This window comes from Oncorhynchus mykiss, chromosome 10 (assembly GCF_013265735.2).
Source record: "Oncorhynchus mykiss isolate Arlee chromosome 10, USDA_OmykA_1.1, whole genome shotgun sequence".
In the NCBI taxonomy this organism is placed as follows: Eukaryota; Metazoa; Chordata; class Actinopteri; order Salmoniformes; family Salmonidae; genus Oncorhynchus; species Oncorhynchus mykiss.
In genome coordinates this window covers 32,952,465-32,977,793 of record NC_048574.1, presented here as the reverse complement: position 1 = coordinate 32,977,793, position 25,329 = coordinate 32,952,465, and the positions used below count along the sequence as shown (strand labels likewise).

At 41.8% G+C, this 25,329-nt stretch overlaps 2 protein-coding genes across 4 annotated transcripts; both read left to right on the top strand.

Annotated features, from left to right (window-relative positions):
• The first annotated feature begins 617 nt into the window (after positions 1-617).
• On the top strand, positions 618-4,377 carry LOC110533668 (cytoskeleton-associated protein 2). Of its 2 annotated transcripts, none has more exons than XM_021618105.2 (7): positions 618-823; positions 1,059-1,132; positions 1,603-2,411; positions 2,512-2,866; positions 2,946-2,997; positions 3,168-3,438; positions 3,611-4,377. In XM_021618105.2, the coding sequence occupies exons 2-7, from the start codon at positions 1,094-1,096 to the stop codon at positions 3,885-3,887; spliced, it is 1,803 nt and encodes a 600-aa protein (XP_021473780.2). In that variant the 5' UTR covers positions 618-823; positions 1,059-1,093; the 3' UTR covers positions 3,888-4,377. The 2 variants fall into 2 exon arrangements, with proteins under 2 accessions (XP_021473780.2, XP_021473781.2); XM_021618106.2 differs by having other exon boundaries at positions 2,512-2,851; positions 3,611-3,998.
• Positions 4,378-10,039: 5,662 nt separating this feature from the next.
• Positions 10,040-17,127, top strand: LOC110533667 (52 kDa repressor of the inhibitor of the protein kinase). Of its 2 annotated transcripts, XM_021618104.2 has the most exons (6): positions 10,040-10,175; positions 10,250-10,319; positions 10,858-10,978; positions 11,463-11,570; positions 11,686-11,722; positions 11,931-17,127. In XM_021618104.2, the coding sequence occupies exons 3-6, from the start codon at positions 10,964-10,966 to the stop codon at positions 13,820-13,822; spliced, it is 2,052 nt and encodes a 683-aa protein (XP_021473779.1). In that variant the 5' UTR covers positions 10,040-10,175; positions 10,250-10,319; positions 10,858-10,963; the 3' UTR covers positions 13,823-17,127. The 2 variants fall into 2 exon arrangements, with proteins under 2 accessions (XP_021473779.1, XP_021473778.1); XM_021618103.2 differs by having other exon boundaries at positions 10,064-10,319.
• The last annotated feature ends 8,202 nt before the right edge of the window (positions 17,128-25,329 follow it).

Below are 25,329 nucleotides of genomic sequence, written 5' to 3'. Positions count from 1 at the left end.
CTGGTGTGCATTGCCAAAGAGCTCTATTTTAATGTTATCTGACCAAAGCACTGGTTCCAATCCAAGTGCCAATGCCATTTAGCAAACTCCAGATGGGGCTGTGATCAGATGACATACAAATAGAGCTCTCTCTCGCTCTCTCATTCAAAGGGGCTTTATTGCCATGGGAAACAGAAGTTCCAAAAGAATAGTCATTACAAATGTCATTGTGTGTTGTAATGATGTACAAATGGTTAAAGTACAAAAGAGAAAATAAATATGGGTTATATTTATAATGGTGGTTGTTCTTCACTGGTTGACCTTTTCCTGTGGCAACAGGTCACAAATCTTGCTGCTGTGATGGCACACTGGTATTTCATCCAGTAGATGTTGGAGTTTGTCAATCAGGTTTGTTTTTGAATTCTCTCTCTCAAAAATGGAGGAACTTATTTAGAATAGTGAATTTGGTGATTTGCTAACACAAATAACCTAGGTCAATACAGTAGCATTTAAGTGATTTTATAAGTTATATAATAAAATGCCTCCCTATCCCATCTGGGGTGTTGCAGGCAGCCAGTAGTTTAGGAATTCTATTATGGTTCAAACATTCAAAAGTGCAGATGGATGCCTTCTCAGATGAAACCGCCCAGACTCTCCAAAATGTCCCATGACCTCATCTCGAGACATTCGATTGGCTAACATGAGTTTTCCCTGACAACATCCGGACCAATCTTATTTGCCGTTATACAGCGCGAAAGTTGAATGGGTTTGTTTTGTGAGAGTCGTTTTAGCTTTTGTCTGTGACCTTCGGTTTTCCTCTGTCTACAATACATTCAATAACAAGGTACGCGCTAGTTATACCTTCTGGATTGAAATGTACACCCGACCTGCTATTTTTCCAGCAACCTCTTACGCTCTGTTTCCTACGTTGCAAGCCAACGTGGTCGAAAACGTTCATAATATATAACAAAGTATTACTAGTAGGTAAACTGCTAGTTAGGTAGGCAACGCGGTCGAGAGTGAGACGTAGTAAAAAATACTAGATCTGTTACTGATCATCTATATTTATATTTTTTTAGGACAATCGAGGATCTGCCTTTTGTGTCCGAAGAAAATGGCCACAGTTACAAGAAAGAACACCAATTTAAAAACGGTAAGGTAAATATGGGTGCGTTCGTAAATTCTCTCTGGCAATCTAATCCGATTTCAGAGCAGAATTACTGATGAATTTAGGAACGCTCAACACCCGTTGAATATGGCGGGTGTCAGTAAACGTCGGGGGGAAAAACGTAATTAAATTGTTTCCAGTAGCACAGCACAGTCACCAACGGTCTGTATAACATGAAAACAGCCTAACCAGCTCTGCTAGGGCGAGTAAAATGGTCAGTGTGGTGTTCTCTCATTTTGTGTCTAGAAGTAGCTAGCCAACGTTAGCCAGTTAGCTTGGGTGCTTGACTGCCGTTGTGAGGTCAGAACACTTGGATCAACTTGCCATAGCGTTCGGTGTGCGCTCTGATCGTTCCGGAGGCTAAACACTCTGAATTTACTAACGCCCAGAGCACACTCTGGCACTCCAGGTTGAATTTATATATCTTGTTTCTTTGTCCTGTCTGCTATTATTAGGGCAACAAAGAGAATGCCAAACCAACAAGTGGATCCACTAAGTGTTTAATTACCCGAGCTGCTCCTACTAAAACAGTGGCTGCTCAATCTGCCCTTCTTCATTCCAAGAGCAATAAAAAGGAGGACTTGGGAAAGGGAGAGGATGCTCTAAAGAAGGTCAAGACCGAGCAGAAAGATGTGATGGCAACAACCACTGGCGATACGAAGAGACGCAACACCTTCAGCCAAGCCTTCCTCACCAAACAGGCTGTCAGACAGAGAAAGCTGGTTGCAGACGCCCCAAAGCCTCCAGCTACCGTCCCTGTCAAACCTGGCACATACAAAGGCAAGGTTGTCCAATCTAAAATAAGCTCCTTCAGGAAGCCTAGTGGCCTGGGGGGAGGGCTAGAAAGCAAAGCAGCTGCGAAGAACGCTGTGCCCAAAGCTAAGAGCCAAAAGCCTGGAAATTTGACAAAGTCCAAATCCGTTGCTGATTTGCCTGGGCGTGGCACGTTTAAGCCCCCCCAATCATGTCAACCCTCAAGATCCAAGTCTGTGTCCAATGGGCCTCCTCCAGTCTCCAAGTGTCCAGTCCCAGCTATACGCCGTCCCACGGGCATTCACTCTGTAGTCCCTCCTTTCAGAACTGCTCCATTTACCACAGCTTGCCCAAGCTCCACTAGGTCTGCCATGACATCTAAGGGGAAAGAGCTACCGCAGGGCACCAAGCCTAAGATGACAGTGGCAACTGACAAGAAGGTTCACAAGATTCCAGTTGCCAGTACCCGAAGCCAGTACAGGGCTAACACAGAGACTGCTGAAGAGAGAAGGTTTGCGATTATTATTATTTTTTAAATTACATTCTTGGAAATTGTCAAATAACTGGGTCAAGTGATCAAAATTGTTATAACTGATGTTTTTGATTCCCAGGACAAAGCTGGCAGAGTGGCTGGCATCCAAGGGAAAGACTCTGAAGAGGCCTCCCATATCAGCAGTGGCACCCCCAAAGTCTAAACTATTTGTGCAGCCAGAGCCTGAAGTGCACCCAGAATCCACAGCTGTCTCTCAACTAAAGACCAATGTTGCGCCTCTGCCCGTTGACCAGGATTCACAACAACCCGTTGATGAGCCTGAACCGACTGTTCGGCTTAAAAACAACCAGGTGGTCATTGAACAGGAGGCAGCCTGTGCCTCAACTCCACTGACAATGAACATAACATTGGACCTGCTTGACAACTCTGCTACAGATTTTCTTCCTGTTGATCCAGAGGTCAGAATGAATGATGTAAGAAACCTATATACTGTTTTATTCATCAAAACTCTTAAATATAACCTAATTGCCTCTGTCGTATGTCTCATCACAGATTGTAGTCAACCATCGTGATGCATTGGAGAAGCCCTCAGCATGTGTGGATGGTACATTTTGTGGTTAATGCATTTACATTCACAGCGAACACAAATGCAGACAAATGTACTTGCTCATTTGATGTCTGCCTTTTTGAAATTATGCAACACAGGCTCAAATAGTGTGAGATGAACTTGTTAACTGTAGTAACGTGTTATATTCTTTGGTGTTTCTGTTTTAGAAGACCCGAATGAGAAAAGGGATGAATCTAAAGTGAAAATGGTGGAGAGACTGACAAATAAGGAATTTGAAGAAAGAAATGAGTCTTCTGTGAATAAGGATGTTGAAGTGAAATGTGAAGTGGGTGAGGGAGCTTCAGAGCAGAAAGTAAGGAAGGGTTATATTGATGAAGTTCATGACGACGGCGACTGTTTGATGGAGACGACACCAGAGGCAGACGGTACATCATCGGTGGTGAAATACAGTGTGACGACAACTCCATACCTGCAAAGGTGAGATTTCTTGTCTTTAAAAATACCTGCTGTAATCATCACTTCCATTTATAGCAACTTCTGGAGGTCATGGAGAACAGCACTACTTTACATCTCTATATTGAAATGTATATTCAACTGACATGGCTTTCAACTAATCACAGAATGCTGTCCATCTCTTTCCCCTTTCTAGTGTTAAGAGAAAAATCGACGGTGAGGCATATGCAAGTGGTTCCAGGCGAAAGAGCACCATCAAGGATCTGAATTTTCTGACACCAGTCCGTCGTTCCTGTCGCATCCAGCGAACGGCATCCCGCCTGCCTAGGATGCTAACAGACCATGACACCTGTGTGTCCTCGCTGGCTGAGCTGGTGAAGCTGGACGACGATGCCAATGCCTACATCTACAGGAGGAACCCTGCCCTTCTGGCAGACCTGCCTGACCATCCCAAAGACCTGGAGAGGTTCTGAGTCTTTGGATGAGTGTGAAGAAGAGGCCTGAAAAGGAAGATAAAACATGTGGAGTTGATCGGCACTTTACAGAAGGGGTATTAAAATAATGAAAATAGATTTGCTATTTTACATAATGTTGGTTAATCCAAATTGTGATAATATGGACTGTGTGGCAGACTAATATTACTGATCCACTAAGACTTGGTGCCTCAATTAGGCATGCCTTTTTGTTCTTCTGTTTCTTATTTCTCTTTGTGTTGTCACTTCTCATAAGGAAGACTGGTTTGCTATACCTTGATCTGCTACACCTCCTATTCTATTTGTTATTGTATATATTCTGTTTTTATGACTGTATTGTTTGTTATTTTATTGGCGGAGTTGATACATTAATATCTACCACAAAGTTTTACCATAGATTTAATAATGTACACCACCTTTTATCGGCAAATCTGTGTTGCTCATCAAGGAAAAGTGACATTATTTTTTTAAATAAAAAAAAAAAGCTAAATACGTGTCTGGTAGAATTATTGCTGTTGCAATTTTGAATGTCAATTTATCAGAATTTCCCAACTCACTGGCTGCAACTTGTCTCTTAATAAATAGTAATGCTACCTAACAAGTTTTAGAGGGCCAAACATAAGCAATGTCAGAACTCTTTAAAAATGTTGTGTAGATTGAGCAGGAATATCTTTAACCAAACAACAGGTGTAAGCAGAGTTTCTACACCAAATCCATGAGAAGTGAAAAATGATTCCTTAGATAATTGTCATGATTAACGCTGTCTTAAATAAAATTGTATTTGACAAATGTTTCCGAATACAACAGGTGTAGTAGACCTTAGAGTGAAATGCTTACTTTACAAGCCCTTAACCAACACTGCAGTTAAGAAAAATAAGTGTTTACTATATTAACTGAAGTAAATGAAGAAGAGCAACAAAATAACAATAACGAGGCCCTATAAAGGGGGTACTGGTACAGTGTAAAAGTGTGGGGGCACAGGTTAGTTGAGGTAATATGTAGGTAGGTAGGTAAATATAGGTAAATTGCAAATAGTCCAGTTAGCCATTTGGACAGCTTTTCAGGAGTCTTATGGCTTGGGGATAGAAGCTGTTAAGAAACCTTTTGGACCTAGACTTGGCCCTCCGGTACCGCTTGCCGTGCGGATGGAGAGAGAACAGTCTATGATTAGGGTGCCTGGAGTTTTTGGCAATTTTTATGGCCTTCCTCTGACACTGGTATAGAGGTCCTGGATGGCAGGAATCTTGGCTCCGGTGATGTATTGGGCCATACGTACTACTCTCTGTAGTGCCTTGCGGTCTGAGGCCGAGCAGTTGCCATACCAGGTGGTGATGCAACCAGTCAGGATGCTTTTGATGGTGCAGCTGTAGACCGTTTTGAGGATCTGGGGACCCACGCCAAATCTTTTCAGTCTCCTGATGGGGAATAGGCGTTGTTGTGCCCTCTTTCCAACTGTCTTGGTGTGTTTGGACCATGACAGTTCGTTGGTGATGTGGACACTAAGGCACTTGAAGCTCTCAACCTGCTCCCCTACAGCCCCGTCGATGAGAACGGCCCTTTTCCTGAAGTCCACGATCATCTCCTCCCTGATCACGTTGAGGGAGAGGTTATTATCCTGGCACCACACTGCCAGGTCTCTGATCTCCCTATAGGCTGTCTCATTGTCAGTGATCAGGCCTACCACTGTTGTGTCGTCGGCAAACTTGATGGTGTTTGAGTCGTGCTTGGCCATACAGTCATGGGTGAACATGGAGTACAACAGGGGGCTGAGCACGCACTCCTGAGGGGCCACTGTGTTGAGGATCACCATGGCAGATGTTGTTACCAACCCTTACCACCTGGGGGTGGCCCATCAGGAAGTCCATTTTGCGGTATGCAAATTGGTGTAGGTCTAGGGTTTCTGGGGGTAATGATGTTGATGTGAGCCATGATCAGCCTTTCAAAGAATTTCATGACTACAGACTTGTAGTTATTTAGGCAGGTTACCTTGGTGTTCTTGGGCACAGGGACTATGGTGGTCTGCTTGAAACATGTTGGTATTACAGACTCGGTCAGGGATGGGTTAAAAATGTCAGTGAAGGCACTTGCCAGTTGGTCAGCGCATGCTTGGTGTACGCGTCCTGGGAGTCCGTCTGACCCCGGAGAACGTGGTCCCACAGTCGTCTCGAACAGCTGGTGCTCTCATGCATGCTTCAGTGTTGGTTGCCTCGAAGCGTGCATAGAAGTAATTTAGCTCGTCTGGTAGCCTCGCGTCACTGGGCAGCTCACGGCGGTGTTTTTCCCGTTGTAGTCCATAATAGTTTGCAAGCCCTGCCACATCAGATGAGTGTCAGAGCCGGTGTAGTAAAATTCAATCTTAGTCCTGTAATGCCTGTTTGATGGTTTGTTGGAGGGCATAGCTGGATTAGATTCCTGCTCCTTGAATGTGGCAACTCTACCCTTTACCTCAGTGTGGATGTTGCCTGTAATCCATGGCTTCTGGTTGGGGTATGTACATACAGTCACTGTTGGGGCGACATCATCGATGCACGTATTGAAGGCAGTGAGTGACTAAGGTGGTGTACTCAATCCCATCAGAAGAATCCCGGAACATATTCCAGTCTGTGCTTGCAAAACAGTCCTGTAGTTTAGGATCTGCGTCGTCTGACCACTTCCGTATTGAGCGAGTCACTGGTACTTCCTGCTTTAGTTTTTGCTTGTAAGCAGGAATCAGGGAGGGAGAGCTTTGTACACGTCTCTGTGTGTGGAGTAAAGGTGGTCTAGAGTTTTTCTCTGGTTGCACACGTAACAGGCTGGTAGAAAACGGATTTAAGTTTCCCTGCATTTAAGTCCCTGCCACTAGGAGCGCCGTCTCTGGATGAGCATTTTCTTGTTTGGAGGCAGCTGTTCTATCATGCCGATGCAAGGAAAACCCAGCCAGCTGAATGTTATCCATGTCGTCGTTCAGCCACGACTGTGAAACATAAGATATTACAGTTTTTAATGTCCTGTTGGTAGGATAGTCTTGATCGGAGCTCATCCAGTTTATTATCCAATGATTGCACGTTGGCTAATAGGACTGATGGTAGAGGCGGGTTAACAGCTCGCCGTTGGATTCTTACAATGCACCCTGACCTACGACCCCTATATCTCTGTCTCTTCTTCATGCAAATGACGGGGATTAGGCCTTGTCCGGTGTCTGAAGTAAATCCTTTGCGTCCACTCAAGTACGAGGTGAGTAATTGCTGTTCTGATATCCAGAAGCTGTTTACAGTCATGAGACGGTGGCAGAAGCATTATGTACAAAGTAAGTTATAACGTGAAAAAACACTCACAATAGCACAATTGGTTAGGAGCCTGTAAAACGTTTGCCAACCTTGTGAAGGGGAAAACTAATACGTTTTCAATTTCGTCAAAAAACTGGAAGAGGGGCCGAGAGAGGCATTATTTTAACTCATTCAAAGAGGAGACATAACTTTATTGACATAACAGTTAGGAAATGGTCATCACATGCATGGAACTTCCTTCCATCTTATATTGCTAAAATAAACCGCAAACCTGGTTTCAAAAAACAGATAAAGCAACGCCTCTCCCCTATTTGACCTAGATAGTTTGTGTGTATGTATTGATATGTAGGCTATGTGTGCCTTTAAAAACATGTATGTAGTTCTGTCCTTTAGCTGTTCTTGTCTATTGATGTTCTGTGTTATGTCGTTCTGTATTAATCGTTTGTGTTTGGTGTGGACCCCAGGAAGAGTACCTGCTGCTTTTGCAACAGCTAATGGGGATCCTAATAAAATACCAAATACATACTTGCCCACAGGACATCTCCACGGCATCCTCTCTTAGTGCCACTGGGCTTGTTTGACATTGCAGCCAACAGTGAATGCTTGCGTCATAAATAACTAGTCATTATTTGTAGGTCAGTCACAATTAAACCATGATCCATTTAAGCAATAAGGACCGAGGGGGTGTGGTATATGGTCACGGCTAAGGGCTGTTCTTAAGCGTGATGCAACGCGGAGTGCCTACATACAGCCCTTAGCTGTGGTATATTGGCAATATACCACAAACCCCAGAGGTAGCCTTACTGCTATAATAATCTGGTTACCTACGTAATTGCAACAGTAAAAATGAATGTCATACCATGGCTTTCAGCCAATCAGCATTCAGGGATTGAACCACCCAAGGTTAAAATACGGTTTTGAACCTCCAGAACAGAAGAGAGGCCCATCTGTCTCCCTCCCTCAGGTGGCATGCTTTCGTTGTTTCGCCCACCAAGCAAGGAGTTTTTGTATGGAGGTCAATGAGTGTCGAATTTGGTCAAGGGCTTACTTGCTAAGTGAGGTTTATTTGATCGAATACACGTTTCGTAATGCTTAAATTAAGAGTGTACTGATATACAGTACCAGTAACAGACACATCTCAACATAAACTGTTCAGAAGAGACTGCATGAATCAAGCCTTCATAGTTGAATTGCTGGAGAGGAACCACCACTATAGGACACCAATAATAAGAAGAGACTTGCTTGGGCCAAGATTTTGTGTGGGGTGCTTTGCTGGTGACACTGTCTGATTTATTCAGAAGTCAAGGCACACTTAACCAGCATGGAGACCACAGCATTCTGCAGCGATACGCCATCCCATCTGGTTTGGGCTTAGTGGGACTATGTAACGATGTGCACTGAGAGTCGAGAAGCAAGCTCAGGGAGTGAGTGTTTTAATAAAAAATAAATGGAACATAATACAAAACAAGAAGGTAGAACAATGAGACATATTTCACTGGATGTTTAAATGTGAAGCATTCGCTTGGCAATTCTACCAAGTATGGTAGTGAGAGGGAGCCCACCTCTCACTACCATATTTCCTCCTCTCACTAGTGGGAGAAGTTCGAACGAGATAGATTTTGTCAAATATTCTTCACATTTTCTCATCGATGAAACATTTGATCTCAATAGAGTTTTCTGTTCCCAAAACTATAATATGTTAAGAACAGAGTGGACTACGATTTGTAAACTTTAACCTTTGCATAAGTTTTAAAAAAATTGCTTTGTTTAGAAAGAGTGCAAATGCATACTTCACAGAGTAGGCGTTCCCTAACGGAAATATTAATATAAATTGTAATTTTTGTATTTTTGCTATGGCCTATTTATTGGCTACCTCCCTACTCTTCTACATTTGCACACACTGTACATAGATTTGTATTTTCTTTTGTGTTATTGACTGTACTTTTGTTTATGCGTAACTCTGTGTTGTTTTTGTCGCACTGCTTTGCTTTATCTTGGCCAGGTCGCAGTTGTAAATTATAACTTTTTCTCAACTGGCCTACCTGGTTAAAGAAAGGTGAAATAAAAAAATTAAAAAATTGCCAGCACGCACATCTAGAAATGTTATGTAGTCTAACATGCTTCCTCCATGCAGTAGATGGCGCTAACACGTTTAATTCGGAAATGTTTGACATTTTCGTTTTTTGGCTGACATTGGCTGTCTTTTTTATTTTATTCATAACTAATCAATACAAAAAGTACATGGGGGAACACATTTATAATTCTAACAGCTTTTTTTGTTGCCAGAGTCTTTAATTGTCTTAAAATATAGTTCCATTTATTTTTGCAAGGTAATAAAATGTGGTGTTTTGCTTGTCAATTTACATTTGTGAATATAACATTTGGCCAAAATAATAATGAAATGAATTACATAAAATTGTTTCAACTTATTTCTACCATAAGTACAGAATCCAAGCAGCACATTTCTCTGTAATAGTGTAAAATCTTCATAAATGTATTCAATTGTAAATCTCCTGATGTCTTGCCACAGATTCCTTACATGGATACAATCCCAAAAAAGATGCAACACTGTTTCTGGGTGGTCATTACAAAAGGTACAATTTAAAAAACTTTTTTTTTTTTACTTCTTCATATAGTGGTTGGCAGGATAATATTTATTAATCATTTTAAAAGAAAGCTCCTTCATTTTGTTAAAAAGTACGTATGTGTGTGGCAACATCCAACGTTTTTTCCAAAAGACATTATCAATAAAACCATTCCAATAAGGCATGACATAAGGTATAGTTGAAACAAGGTTCGTGTTTCTCTGTTGTTGAGTGGACTCCCTACCCAATTGAAGTTGACATTTAAAACGGTTAAGGCATCCCAACGACCCAAATAGCGTTCAATATTGTGACAGACATGCGCACTGGGATGTGACGTTAGCAAAGCATTGTGGGAAGATGATTTTTCGCGCGTCCTGTTGTTTCCTCCAGGACTCAAGGCCACGCAGTGCGCTCTTCTATTCTTTAGTAATTTCAGGGTAAAGTGAATATTCAAATTTACTTTTGAAAAGCAGCATATTAGCAAAACTAACAATGTCGAACTTTTGCGCAGCACCGAATTGCACCACAAGAAGCAATGAGTCAGCATCGCCATTATTCAGGTTTCCAAGCGACACTGAAAGGTATAGTACCAATCTGACTAAGTCGTGGTTCATTGCTTGACATTACGTAATGTACTGTCTTTTAATTGCACGGAAAGGTAGCCTAACGTTAGCTGTCAGCCAGAGATGTGCTTCGAGTAGTATCTCGCCTACTAGTTAGTTTTGCTGCATGCTTGCAGAGATAATTGCATAGCTAGCCTTTTGAGTTTTGTAAATCAGTAGGGCTTATTTTTAACACCAGAACGCTAGTTTACTAGAGATGGCTTTCGGAATAACACAATGTTTTAGTTTGCATGTTCTTGTCAACGTGGCACACGTGATTATACCATTGTCGTCTATGGTAGTCATCACAGGAGGTTGGTGTTACATTAATTGGGGAGCACGGGCTCGTGGTAATGACTGGAGCGGAATGGGTGTAATGGTATCAAATACATACATTTGATGCCATTCCCTTTGCTTCATTCCAGCAATTTATGAGCCTTCCTCCCCTCACTAGTCTCCTATGTTCAGTGATAGTTAATTGTATACATTTTAATTTGGTTTTGTTTGTCTTGCACAGATGCAAGCAGTGGGTGGACAACTGTCATTGCAAGGATCTTGAAGATAAAACACCTGACCAGCTAAACAGACACTACAGACTTTGTGTTAACCACTTTGAACCATCCATGATATGTAAAGCAGTAAGTGATGTTGATGCTCGAGCTTAATGTTTCTTTGGCCTAACTGAAGCATATAAAGGTGCAACATGGAGAAATTGCTCTGCCATTTTCTGGTGGCTAAAATTCTAATAGTATACTTTCAGTTTGTGACAGAACAAGCAATGAAAGTGTAGAGGATCATTGTACCATCTTAACCGCTGTGAAATATATTTTCAATAACCAAAATATTGTATTTTTAGTTTGAAGCTGGTGTACAATACCGAAAGTAAAAGATGCAAAACTTAAGAAAAGGAAGCATATAAATATATCACATAGAACTGACCTACTTCTTAGACTTGCGTTCAATGAGATTGATTAACATTTCTATGTGAATTTTGTCATCACCCAAAAAGTTAAATATGTAGCTTTAATATTTGAAATGGATGTAGTTGAACAGAGATGTGCACCCCAGTGCTACATTCCCATCAAATAGGTTATGTTAATATCTTATCTTTCATATTTTCAGAGTCCTTACAGGACAAAGCTGAAGGATAATGCCACACCAACCATCTTTGACTTAACAAGCCACCTCAATAATCCACAATGTAGGCAACGCAAGAGGATTAAAGAGCTGGTATGGGTTTCTTCTCCATTTACCAAATCAGAAGTGAAATATTCAGTGTATTTCTTACAATTTTTAAAGGCTTCTTCTAACAGCTTGGTATTGACTGTTTCTCTTTCTATTGTAGAGTAAAGCTGAAGCAGGACAAATGAAAGAGAGGAAAAGTAAGTTGTGCATCCAATTTATGTTTAACAACAGTTTTTGTTGAGGCTGTTTTAAAATGTAATATGATAATAATCAAGATTTTAATTTAATGACCAGCAATGAAGGCTGTCTTTCTCTCTTCATCATAAGACAATGCACGATCACAGGACCCACAAGCAAAAAGTTACGCTAATCCTCTTTTCCCAATATTGATTTGTTTGTCTATAGAGGACTCGGCGGACCAGTCAAAAACTAACACAAATTTTGCGGAAGGTCAAGATGACCCTGAGACAAACGACACCACCCAGCTGACCTCTAAGGAGAAGGAGCATAGAGAATACCTCAAATCACTATTTGAAGTTATTGTAGTATTGGGCAAACAAAACATACCTCTGAATAGACATACCAAGGAGGTGCAGGAGAGCAAGTGCCTTACTCCGAGCAACTTCAAGGCATTGTTGGAGTACCGAATGAATGCTGGTGGTGACGAAGCTCTTAGGAAAAGGTTTGAGATGAGTGCTATGAACGCAGTGTGCTGCACCTTCACCCAGCAGATGCAGATGATGGAGGTCTGTGAGAGTTGCATCCGTGAGGAGCTCTTACGGGAAGTCAGAGAGGTTCGCTTCTTCTCATTAGTCACTGACGATGTCGTTGAAATCTCTGGCGAGAGCCACCTCCCCATGTTCTTGCGTTTTTTGGACCAGGCCAACTGCTTGCGGGAGGATTTTGTGGGATTCCTTCTATTTGAGGGAGAAGATGAGACCCTGATGGAGAGGCTGCTGACTGAGGTGACAAAGAAGTGGGGTTTAAATATGGACTACTGTAGAGGGCAGGCCCACTTCAGCTCCGGTGTGCATTCTAGCAAAATAAAAACCATTGCAACCAAACTCACAGAGATGTACCCCACAGCAGTGTACACACCAAGATCCACCTGTGCCTTAAATGCCTCACTGGCAAGTGGAGTGGCTTTGACAGGCGTTCAGATTGTCATGTCTACTTTCAAGAAGATTGAGTCTTTTTTCAATGAAGCTTCTTCACTGCAATTGGAGTTGGAGAATGCCATCTCCATTTTCTACCAGGGTAATGAAGAGAAGGCCAATGATCTGAAAGAGGCCTGCCGTACCAACTGGACAGTGAGACATGATGCATTTGAGGTAGCAGTCGATGTCCTGGAATCTCTTCTGCTCTGCATGGATAGTGTTCATGACAATGAAGATCTGAGGTGGAGTGACCAAGTCACAAATGATGCCTTGGAGATATCAGAGGCTCTGGCTGATTTTGAGTTTGTTGCAACATTGGTTGTGCTAAAAAACACCCTGTCATTCACAAGAGCCTTTGGCAAGAACTTGCAAGGGCCAACGATGGATGTCTACTTTGCTGCCAACAGCTTGACCGCTGTGTTGCACTCGCTGAACGAGGTCTCTGACAACATTGATGTATACCATGAGTTCTGGTTTGAAGAGGCTGTTAACCTAGCCGCTGCACTGGAAATCCCGGTCAAGGTTCCCAGGCTCTACTTGAGAAAGTACCATGCAGAATCTGGAACAGAGATCCAGCCTGAGAGCTACTTTAAAGAACACCTGACCGCCCCGGTGGTGAGCCACGTCATCAATGAACTGAACGACCTCTTCTCTGAAAACCACCTCAATGCCCTGAGATGTCTGACGCTCGTCCCTGCTGTCATGGGGCAGTTAAAGTTCAACACTTCTGAGGAGAACAACGTGGAGATGTACAGAAACGACCTTCCCAATGCAGACACTCTCCCCACTGAGCTGCACTGCTGGAGGGTGAAGTGGAAGCACAGGGGCAAGGTGACCCTGCCCTCCACCGTCCATGAGACGCTGCAGCTGGCTGAAGTGAAGTTCTTCCCCAACGTGCTTGCCTTCTTGAGGGTGCTCTGCAACCTGCCAGTCCTGAGCCTTGATGTTGATGGCGATGCTTCTCGTAAACGCTTTCAGATGTACCTGGAGAACACACCTGACAAACACAGGTCCAAGAGTCTGGCGTTTCTGAACATACATTATAATGCCAGACATGACCTGGATGTCATGGTTGATAGTTACATTAAGATGTACCCTGAAAATGAAAGTCATGAGCAAGTATGCCAGCCTGTTGACTAAATTACTTGTTATTTTATGTTAGTAGTAGTCTGTCCTTAGCATTTGTGACCTGAGCTTACCTATCACCTATTGGATGTTTGATATGTTTAAACCACTTATTATGGCTGTATATGTTTACCAATGACCAATGCAAATATATACGTTTTTTGTTTTGGGGAAAATCAATCATTAGTTTTAAACTGCAAAAAGTATGTGGACACCTGCTTGTCGAACATCGCATTCCAAAATCATGGGCATTAATATGTATGGTGAAGCGTAATTCATCATTCCAGAGAACACACTTCCAATGCTCCAGAGTCCAATGGTGCTGAGCTTTACCTCTCCAGCCGACGCTTAGCATTGCACATGGTGATCTTAGGCTTGTATGCGGCTGCTTGGCCATAGAAACCCATTTCATTAAGCTCATTACGAACAATTATTGTGCTGAACATTTCTTCCTGAGGCAGTTTGGAACTCGGTAGTGAGTGTTGCAACTGAGAACAGACAATTTTTACACACTTCAGCACTCAGTGGTTCCGTTCTGTGAGCTTCTGTGGCCTACCACTTTGCGGCTGAGCTGTTGTTGCTCCCAGACGTTTCCACTTCACAATAACAGCGCTTACAGTTGACCGAGGCAGCTCTAGCAGGGCAGAAATTTGATGAACTGACTTGTTGAGAAGGTGGCGTCCTATGACTTTGCCACATTGAAAGTCACTGAGCTCTTCAGTAAGGAAATTCTACTGCCAATGTTTGTCTATTGAGGTTGTGTGGCAGTGTGCTCGGATTTTATACACCTGTCAGCAACGGGTGTTGCATAAATAGCCAAATCCACTCATTTGAAGGGGTGTCCACATACTTCTGTGTGTACAGCACCTTCAGAAAGTATTCATACCCTTAGACTTGTTCCACATTTTGAATAAAAAAAAATGGGTGAAAAATATACATTTATTCCTTCTACAATACCCCATAATGACAGTGTAAACATGTTTTTAGAAGTGTTAGCACATTTAAAAATGAAATGCATTAATATTTCATTTGCATAAGTATTCACACTAGTGGTGCACAATGTATCGGTGAACATATTGGAATCGGCTGATATAAACTAGCCATTTTTAGCTAAACGCCCCGATATCAAAGCTGACGTGCATACCTATATAACGTAGATACATGATGCCACGTACAAACGTTGCGCTATACGTGCAACACAGCATTCCTAAACTAGCTCACAATGTCTGCTGTGGATCAAGCAATCATTTGAAAGAGTAAAAAAAATGTCAGCGAGACAACTCAAAGGCGAAATCCATTAAAGCCAAGATAATGGAATTCATTGTCCTTGACAATCAATCGTTCTCTGTTGTGGGTGATACTGGCTTTCGCGACTGGTCAAGCGCTACCAAGTGCGCTATTTTTCAGATGTTTCCCTACCGGAGTTGCACAGTAATGGCGTAACTGCTATTAGCTTCATGACATGCATACTATGGAACGCCGTTTGGGTCTGCGTGTCAAAAAAGATACAGTAGCACTGTCAAAGCTGTACAAAAAAATCTGCATGCACAGGCCACGAACAATGTGTTTACAATACCGCGTTGGTAATAAAGCATAATTTGTTCGACCGCAATACAACCAGCCTGAAAACAATGATCAGTAGAACCTGCAGTCATTTATATTATTCTTAGCAATGATTTAGGAATCCTTGTGAGTAAGTATTAGCTAGGTTGCCACTTTTTGTTCGGCTATTGAAATTGAACTTCAGTTCATGAAAATAAATAGCTAGTCGGCAACATAACCCTGTTGCCCAAAGCTAGCGTAATAAGCAGCCAGCTAGCTTATGCTTGTGAAGCTAGCCGCAATAAGGATTGGGCACAATAGTGGAATTTTCGGTTTGCCTTCAAAATAAAAGTATGTCATTGACAGTAATACAAATGTAATTATGCCATTTTTATTTTGAAGGCTAACCGCAAAGTCCACTATTGTGACTAGCTTCACATAGATGGGTCTGACCACCATGAATCAAATAAAAACTGTCTTATAATTAGGGTTATTTTAGATGACACGTACTACTACACAGTTAGCAAGCTAACTATAGCTACTGAAACGGATGTCGTGTTATTTGACATCTTTTTTGACATGCAAAGACCGAAATGGCATTCCATAGAAATCCTGGTTGAGAATGGAACGACTGAACAACGAAACAGCAAGTAAGTGAAGTAAATAGGTTTTGATTATGTTTTACTGGTAATTGCCTCACCCCTGAGTCAGTACTTTTTAGAAGCACCTTTGGCAGCTATTACAGCTGTGCCTTTCTGGGTAAGTCTCTAAAGCCTTGTTCACACTGCAGGTCGTAATGCTCAAATCAGTTTTGTTTTTCAAATCCGTTTTGGACTACAGACAGCACATTACAAGTGTCCAAATCTGATTTATTTGTGTGTGTTCATGTTGAACACTATTGTTGCACACAGTCCATGCAACTTATGTGACATGTTAAGCAACTTTTTACTCCTGAATTGATTTAGGCTTGCCATTACAAAGGGGTTGAATACTTACTGAGTCAAGACATTTCAGCTTTTCATTTTTAATTAATATGTCAATCCAAGAAACAATGTCATACTCGTTTGAACCAGACAGTAGATGGTCTTCACGTAGAGACCGAGGGTCGCTGTTTCGCTCGCTCGGATGCTTTCTCCTGTGAGATACATTGTCTCTTGCAAATTGAAGGAAAATTATTAAACACAGACAAAATGTAATGATATTTTTAAAACATTTTTGGGAAGCCTGGTTTCTCTTGGTGTCCATGAATACATGCCACTGAATTTATGTATAGGTAATTGATGTTTATGCGACTGGAAATGTAATATGTAAACTTGTGTTGTTCCCAGTAGACACTAACACCTTTGGCCGATTTATCAAAATGCGTAGGGAATATGTAGTTTGGAGTGTTTACACATTGCAAGACATCATAATAGCATGTTGATGCTTGTCAGACATAAACAATTTAAAATGTAGACATTTATAAATACATCTGCAAGATGTCTTGCCAATTGGCAAACTCCATACTACATTTTAGGCTTATGTTTAGATGTACAGTTTGTGCAATCTGGGTTGAAGTGCTCCATCTTGTAAAACCAATTTGAAAGAAATACAGTTGATTATATTCATTTTGTAAAAATGATCGTTAGAAATGAAAAAAAATAAAATTATTCAGTCTAATGAATTGCAATTGTCATTCATTTGATAATTACACTACACATTTTATTTGGGTTACCTGTTTGTTTGGGTGATAGCATTATCTCTGAAATAAATGGAAGGTTTTTCCTCATTGACTTTGATCACACGAAGCCAATATAATCCCTGTCTAATTATAACCAGATGTATTTTTGACAACCACGGAGTTTTCAAACCTTTTCCATAGGCTCTTTGGTACAACCATTAACTCTAGTCATGTAACTTGAGAAGTAGGCAGTACATTTCATGAGCCTCGTGGTATTCCGATATCACCTACTCGGTTGTCATAACTGTATTTTTGAAAATTCAGGATATCAAAATACATTTGATATTACAGTACTCTACTGCATACATAGAGGGAAAACATGCTGATATACACTTTATACAAGATTCAGAGATCAATGAAGATTGATTAGAGAGAGTAAGGCTACGACCGGAAGTGACTTTTCGTAGCAGGTTAGGAGAGCATTTTAGCTAACCGTAGCCTAAATAAGAAGTCTTCTAACCTGCCACGTTAATTATCCTAATCGCTACGAAAAAGTAACTTCCGGTCGTAGCTGTACTATTTGTCAGTACCATTGAGGTAAAGTAAGAACGGTCAGAACCCTCAATGCCCCATTTAAGCCTAGCAGTGTGTTGATTTTCGTTTTGCAAATGTCTTCATCCTAATTAGAGTAGCTTGACTTCCGGTTTACGGAATTTGCCTTAAAATGCTATGCGTATGATATTACATTTTTTGCATAGTACATGACGTTAAAATTATGTAAACTAATTAGGGGGGACAAATCAAAACTAAAAAGTGCCACTTTTTTATATAAGAAAGTAGTAAATCTGCTAGCCCTGGTCTTAGGCATGCCGCCAACACACACACACATATATATATATATATATATTCCTGACTCTGACATTGTTTGTCATATTTAGATTCTTAATTCCATTATTTTACTTTTAGATTAGTGTGTATTGTTAGATACTACTGTAATAACATCTGCTAAATATGTGTATGGACCAATAACATTTTATTTTATTTGGCCCTCCCGCCCTTACGAGAGGGCAGCTCTTCTCTGTCTTGGCACCCCATTGGTGGAACCAGCTTCGTTAGGACAGCAGCCCATCTTCCGAAAACATCCAAAACCCTACCTCCTTAGAGTATATTTAATAATCACTTTGGAAAAGGATATTGGAAAATTAATCATTAATAACGGCATTTTACATGACAACTTTTGGGACAAGATTCAGGTCTTTTTTCCAGGGCTGTGTAGCTATGAAACCTTTTTATTCCACTGTCATAGAGTGGTGGGAGAGCACAAAATTAAGAATCAAGAGTTTTATTCAGAATTTTTGCAAAGACAAAGTACGTAATAACCACACAATTTTATAAATTGCAGAATGAACTAAAAGATCTACACATCCAAGGAAATGTAAATGGTGGTGGATTAGATAAAGACAAATTGGGTATCCTGCTGAAAAAGCAACACACATTATTTGAAAAGAAAGCTCGAGACTTCATTTTTAAAAGTCAGCAAGATAAATGGGAAAATTATGAGAAGTGCTCGGCATATTTTTTCAAGCAAATTAAATGACGGGGAAAGAGGAGGACTATTTCGGCTTTATTGGACCAAAATGGAGAGTTAGCATGCTTGGTGTCGCTACACACCACTTTTCTCAGCTATTCCAAAAACAAACAATTGATTATGAGAAAGGGACTACATTTTTAAAATGCGTGGATGTGCATATACCTTTGGATATTAGAGACCAATTAGAAGGGGAATTGAAATTAGATGAAATTTATATGGCACTAAAGAGCATGAAAGATAACAAAGTACCAGGAGTGGATGGGCTCTCTAAAGAGTTTTACATAGTTTTTTGGTATATAATTGGATGTCATCTGTTGGAAGTGTTTAGAGGTATATTTGGTTTAGAGCATATGGGAGTTTCGATGTGTGAGGGGGTAATCTCTCTAATGTATAAAAAGGGAGACCCCAAGACATTAGCAAATTGGAGACCTTTAACAATGTTGTGTGTTGACTATAAATTATTAAGCAAAGCCGTAACTAATCGCCTATCTTCTGCCATGGCATATGTTGTTGGTTTAGACCAAACATGTGGTGTGGTGGGGAGAAGATTAACCTGGAACTTGCAATTGCACAGAGACGTTCAAGCCTATTTAGAGGAAAGGCACCTGCCAGCTATTACTGTGAATTTGGACCAGGAAAAAGCCTTTGACATGGTAAACCATGAGTTTTTGTTTAGAATTATGGAAAAATTTGGGTTTGGAAATAATTTTATGAAATGGGTAAAAATTCTGTATAGTAATGTGGGTAGCAGGGTAAATATTAATGGGAATATTGGAAATGTTATCAAGCAATTACGAGGTGTCAGACAGGGTGACCTTCTATCTGCTCTATTGTATGTTTTATATATTGAACCTTTCGCATGCGCAATTAGGAAAAATTATAACATCAAAGGCATCATTTTACCTGGAGGGGATATGCTAAAAATATCGCAATATGCAGACGACACAGTTTTATATTTACAAGACGACCTGAGCTTGAAAGAGTCTATCAAAGTAATTGATGAATTCTCTGTTGCGTCTGGGTCGAAGATAAACAAGAATAAAACAGAAATAAAATATTTCGGACAGTGGAAAAGGAGAACGGACCAGTTATGTGGTTTGACTGTGTGCACAGGACCAATGGTTGTGCTCGGAATATCTTTCGGAAATGAAATTAAAGATGACATGTTTAATTGGAAAGAAAAACTATTATCGATTAATAAAAGATTAGGACTGTGGAAAGTCAGGCGACTATCTTTTAGTGGGAAGGTGTTAGTGCTGAAGGCGGACATTCTGCCTTCATTACTTCACCTTGCCTATGTGTTTCCCATGCCGGTATCACTAAGAAAAACTTTCATACGGGTACTGTTTAATTTCTTTTGGGGGGGATATGAGTACATCCGTAGAGATCGGATGTACCAGCCTATAGAGGCTGGTGGAAGGGATTTGCCTCATATTCCTCTCAAGCTAGATGCGTTGTTCTACTCAAACATTTGTTGTCTTTTGTCGTCTTCTGTACACAAATGTCACATTTTAATAAAATTCTGGCTGTCTGTACCGTTAAGATTCATGGTGAAGTGGGATAATAGTAAGCCAAAAGCTGAAATTATCCCGTTACATTTTAAGAAAATAGTGGAATGGGCAAGGAAATCCCCTGTCTGCAAAGTAAAGGAAAATGTAATCAACCACAGATTGCTATACGCGAAATTAACAGAAAATTGTCGTCCTAGAGACGGATTACCGATATCGCCTTCCACCTGGATACGGACACAATTAAAAGGGTTAGACAACAGACTGAAATATTTTAATTGGCTTGTTTTACACAGACGTCTTCCGGTCCGTTCAACTTTATACGATCATAATTTGACCCTAAATAAATTCTGTCCCAGGGACAATTGTTTCGCAATCGAAACAATTCCACATGTTTTATGGGAATGTTCTTTTGCTCAATCAGTTTGGGGAAAAAGTCAACAATTTTTTGAGATTTTAAAAAACATTGATTACGAAGGGGTTGCCAAACTTGAAATAAAAAATGTGGAAAGGGTGCAATTATTAGCATTAGTGACTCTGGTGTCCCTTATCAAGACCAAACTTTGGGAGGCCAGATGTGGTGCAGTTAATGACACCCTCAAGTGGTCACCGACGGGATTGGTTCAATTTATAAAACAGGAAGTTTGGAAAAGAATACAATTCGAAATAGATAAGGGGGGCATTGCATCAGTAAAACAGAGATGGAAAGGGCTTTACCCGTCATTGTAAATGTGTTCATAACCGATATATAATTGTATTACATAGGTACAATTGAAATGTAAACTAAGCCCTTGTAGATATTTGATAAACACTGAGGTTTATCCAGAGTGCATTTTGGCATATGAATATATTTTTATTTATAGAATTGTTTGTATTCTTTTTGGAGATTGTTAGAGGCATGTTAATCTTGAATATAGGCCAATAATACTGGTCAGGTTCTGCAGAACAGCACTTTTTTTAGGAGTTTTGATATTCTTATATTGTTACGGTACTTTTTGATACTGTTTGTAAGTTTGCATGTTATGTACAACGTTATGCACTAAATTTGTAATTGTATTTGAATGTGAAATGAAAATAAAAATTATTAAAAAAAAAATATATATATATATATATTTAATAATCACACAGCACCCCTCACCCCCATTAAAAAGAAGGGGCTTTCTTGAATGAACATTCATGCTTGTTCATTGTCACAGGCCATACTCACTACCCTCTGTATTTTTTATTTATTTCACCTTTGTTTAACCAGGTAGGCCAGTTGAGAATAAGTTCTCAATTACAACTGAGTAGTATTGACAGTAATGGCAGCTTTCTCTCTTGCCTTCTCCGGGTCCTGATGAGGCATCCGGCTCTTTGTCCTCTGTACATGCGTCGCTTCACTTTGCAAATAACGACGATGTTGGCCCTGTCGGGTGTTTGGAGAATGTCCTGTGCGTCCTCCTTGCTGTAGAAAATAATTTTTGTCTAATCCGAGGTGAGTGATCCTGATATCCAGAAGCTCTTTTTTTGCCGTAAGATACGGTTGCAGAAACATTTATGTACAACCCCCCCCCCCACACACACACACACATAATAGCACAATTGGTTGGGCGCACTTAAAACTGCTGCCAGTTCTCTCGGCACCATTTGTGTAGGGGTAGCTATAATAAGCGACAACGGTGAGAGACTTGTTTCTGGAAAGGTGGATTTTTAGAAGTAGAAGCTCGAATTGTTTGGCCACAGACCTGGATAGTATCACAGAACTCTGCAGGCTATCTCTGCAGTAGATTGCAACTCCGCCCACTTTGGCAGTTCTGTCTTGTCGGAAAATGTTATAGTTGGGGGTGGAAATTTCAGGATTTTTGGTGGCCTTCCTAGGCCAGGATTCAGACATGGCTAGGACACCCGGGTTGGCAGAGTGTGCTAAAGCAGTGAATAAAACCAACTTAGGGAGGAGGCTTCTAATGTTAACATGCATGAAACCAAGGCTTTTACGGTTACAGAAGTCAGCAAATGAGAACGCCTGGTGAATGGGAGTGGAGCTAGGCGCTGCAGGGCCTAGATTAACCTCTACATCACCAGAGGAACAGACGAGGAGTAGGATAATGGTACAGCTAAAGGCTATAAGAACTAGCCGTCTAGTGTGTTCCGAACAGAGAGTGAAAGTAGCATGTTTCTGGGTGTGGAAGAATAGATTCAAGGCATAATGTACAAACAAGGGAATGGTAGGATTTGAATACAGTGGAGGTAAACCTAGGCATTGAGTGACGATGAGAGAGGTTTTGTCTCTAGTGGCACTATTTAAGCCAGGTGCGGTCACCGCATGTGGGGGAGGTGGAAAAAAGGGGTAGGTAAGGCATATTGAGCAGGGCTGGAGGCTCTACAGTGAAATAAGACCCTAATCAAGAACCAAAACAGCAACGGACAAGGCATATTGACATTAGGGAGAGGCATGCATAGCCAAGTGATCATAGAGACCAATGAGTAGCTAGGCGAGCTGGATACACAGCGATTCAGACAACTAGCAGGCCGGGGATAGCAGAAAGGCCTTAGGGGGACGTCGCAACGTTAGTCTGTTGTAGCCCCCTCGGACAGTTACATCGGCAGACCAGTCGTGATGGATCGGCAGGGCTCTGTGTAGGCAGTAAAAGGGTCCAGGCCAATTGACAAAACAGGTATTGTAGCCCAAGAAATTGGCTGATGGACCTCTTAAGCTAAAAGTCTGATATGTTCTCGACAGCTAGCGGACCGCAGCTAGGAGGCTAGGGGATGGGCCTTCAGGGGATGCTATGACGGAGGAGCCTGTTGAAACCTCCTCGGTGGATTACGTCGGTAGACCAGTCGTGTTGGATCGGTGGGGCTCCGTGTCGGCAGTAAAAGGGGTCCAGGCCAATTAGCAAAATAGGTATTGTAGCCCAAGGGGTGGCTTATGGACCTCTTCAGCTAGCTGGGAGATGGGCCTAGCATGAGGCTAGTTCCAGGCTAACTCATTATTGCTTCGGGACAGAGACATTAGCCAGGAGTAGCCACTCGGATAGCAGCTGGCTAGCTGCGATGATCCAGGTGAAAAGGTTCAGAGCTTGAGGTAGGAATCCAGAGATATGGATATTTAGTGTAGAAATAGCAGTCCTGTATGGTCTGGGTTGAATCGCGCTGTGCAGACTGGCAGGAGTTGACCGGGCTAAGGTTAGCTGATGACCGCTAGCAGTGGCTAACTGACTTCCAGCTAGTTGGCTAGCTTCTGTTGGGGGTTCTGGTTCGTGTTAATTGACAGTCTAGCAGGCATTGGCTGTGCAGCCGAGTGATCATAGGGTCCAATGAGCAGCACTAGATGAAACGTGGATCAGTTCGGTAGTCGTTTACTACGTTGAACTAGCGGGAGACAGGGCGTTCAGGGAGCTACCAGGCCGGGGCTAGCAGATGGATCATCACCAAACATCCACGACGCAGAGGCCGATTGAGAGCACACTGGCCGAGTTACGTCAGCAGACCAGTCGTGATGGATCGGCGGGGCTCCGTGTCGACAAAGGGTCCAGGCCAATAGGCAAGAGAAGTGTTGTAGTTGGTGTATTTCGTTTGCTAGTCGGGAGATGGGCCTATCTCGGGGCTAACTGGTGCATGCTTCTGGACAAGGGCGTTAGCCACAATAGCTCCTCAGTAGCAACTAGCTAGCTATGACCATCCGGTGTAATGGTTCAGAGCTTGCGACAGGAATCCGGTGATGTAGTTGAAAAGAGCAGTCAGATATACTCATGGCTGGTATCGCGCTGTACAGACTGGCAGGTATTTTCCGGGCTATCCAGGCTAAAGCGGCAGGAGTCCGAGCTAAAGGTAAAGACCGCTAGCAGAGGCTAACAATAACTAAATATCTAGTAGCTAATTAGCTAGCCAGCTTCCTGATGGAGGTTCCAGTTATAAGGTCTAAAAAAATGGCTGATCTATCACATTGGGTGAGGCGGGTTGCAGGAATGTATATTTATTTTGAAAATGGAAAAAGAGATTGAAATGTTTACAAAAAAAACGAAAAAGACAATATTTACATGGGACAAAAACAAACACGTTTTACTGCTGCGCCATCTTGGATTATACTGTAGCGCCTTACGATCGGATGCAGAGCAGTTGCCATACCAGTCGGTGATGCAACGAGTCAGGGTGGTCTCGATGGTGCAGCTGTAGAACGTTTTGAGGATCTTGTGACCCATGCCAAATCTTTTCAGTCTCCTTAGGGGGGAAAAGGTGTTGTCATGCTGTCTTCAAGATTGTCTTGGTGTTTTTGGACCATGATAGTTTGTTGGTGATGTGGACACCAAGGAACTTGAAACTCTCGACCTGCTCCACTACAGCCCTGTCGATGTTAATGGGGGCCTGTTCGGCCCTCCTTTGACTGTAGTCCACAATCATCTCCTTTGTCTTGCTCACATTGAGAGAGAGGATGTTGTCCTGTCAGTTCTCAGACCTTCTCCCTATAGGGTGTCTCATCATTGTCGCTGATCAGGCCTACCACTGTTTTCGTCAGCGAACTTAATGATGGTGTTGGAGTCGTGCTTGACTACGCAGTTGTGGGTGAACAGGGACTACAGGAGGGGACTAAGCATGCACCACTAAGGGTGTTTAGGATCAGCGAGTTGTCTACCCTTACCACCTGAGGGTGGCCCTTCAGGAAGTCCAGGATCCAGTTGCAGAGGGAGGTGTTTAGTCCCAGGGTCCCTAGCTTAGTGATGAGCTTTGTGGGCACTATGGTGTTGAATTCTGAGCTGTAGTCAATGAATAGTATTCTCACATAGGTGTTCCTTTTGTCCATGTGGGAAAGGGCAGTGTGGAGTGCGATTAATATTGTGTCATCTGTGGATCTGTTTGGGCGGTATGCGAATTGGAGTGGGTCTAGGGTTTCCGGGATGATGGTGTGTTGTGAGCCATGACCAGCCTTTCAAAGCACTTCATGGCTACCGATGAGAGTGCTACGGGGCAGCAGTCATTTAGGCAGGTTACCTTCTTATTTTTTGTTGTATATATCCAGCAACACTCCATATTATTCAGAGCCCCATATATAGATTTTACAGTCCCCACTGAGTACTCCCCAACCCACTTTTACATAGGCACACACTTTTTTTTTTTTTATCTAAAAGCCAATATGTAATGTATGCACAATTTGCTTTGCGGGCATATATTTGACCTTGGAACATGTTTTAAAACACACATTTAATGCAAATGTCACTTAAATATTAACAAATAAGAATCATTA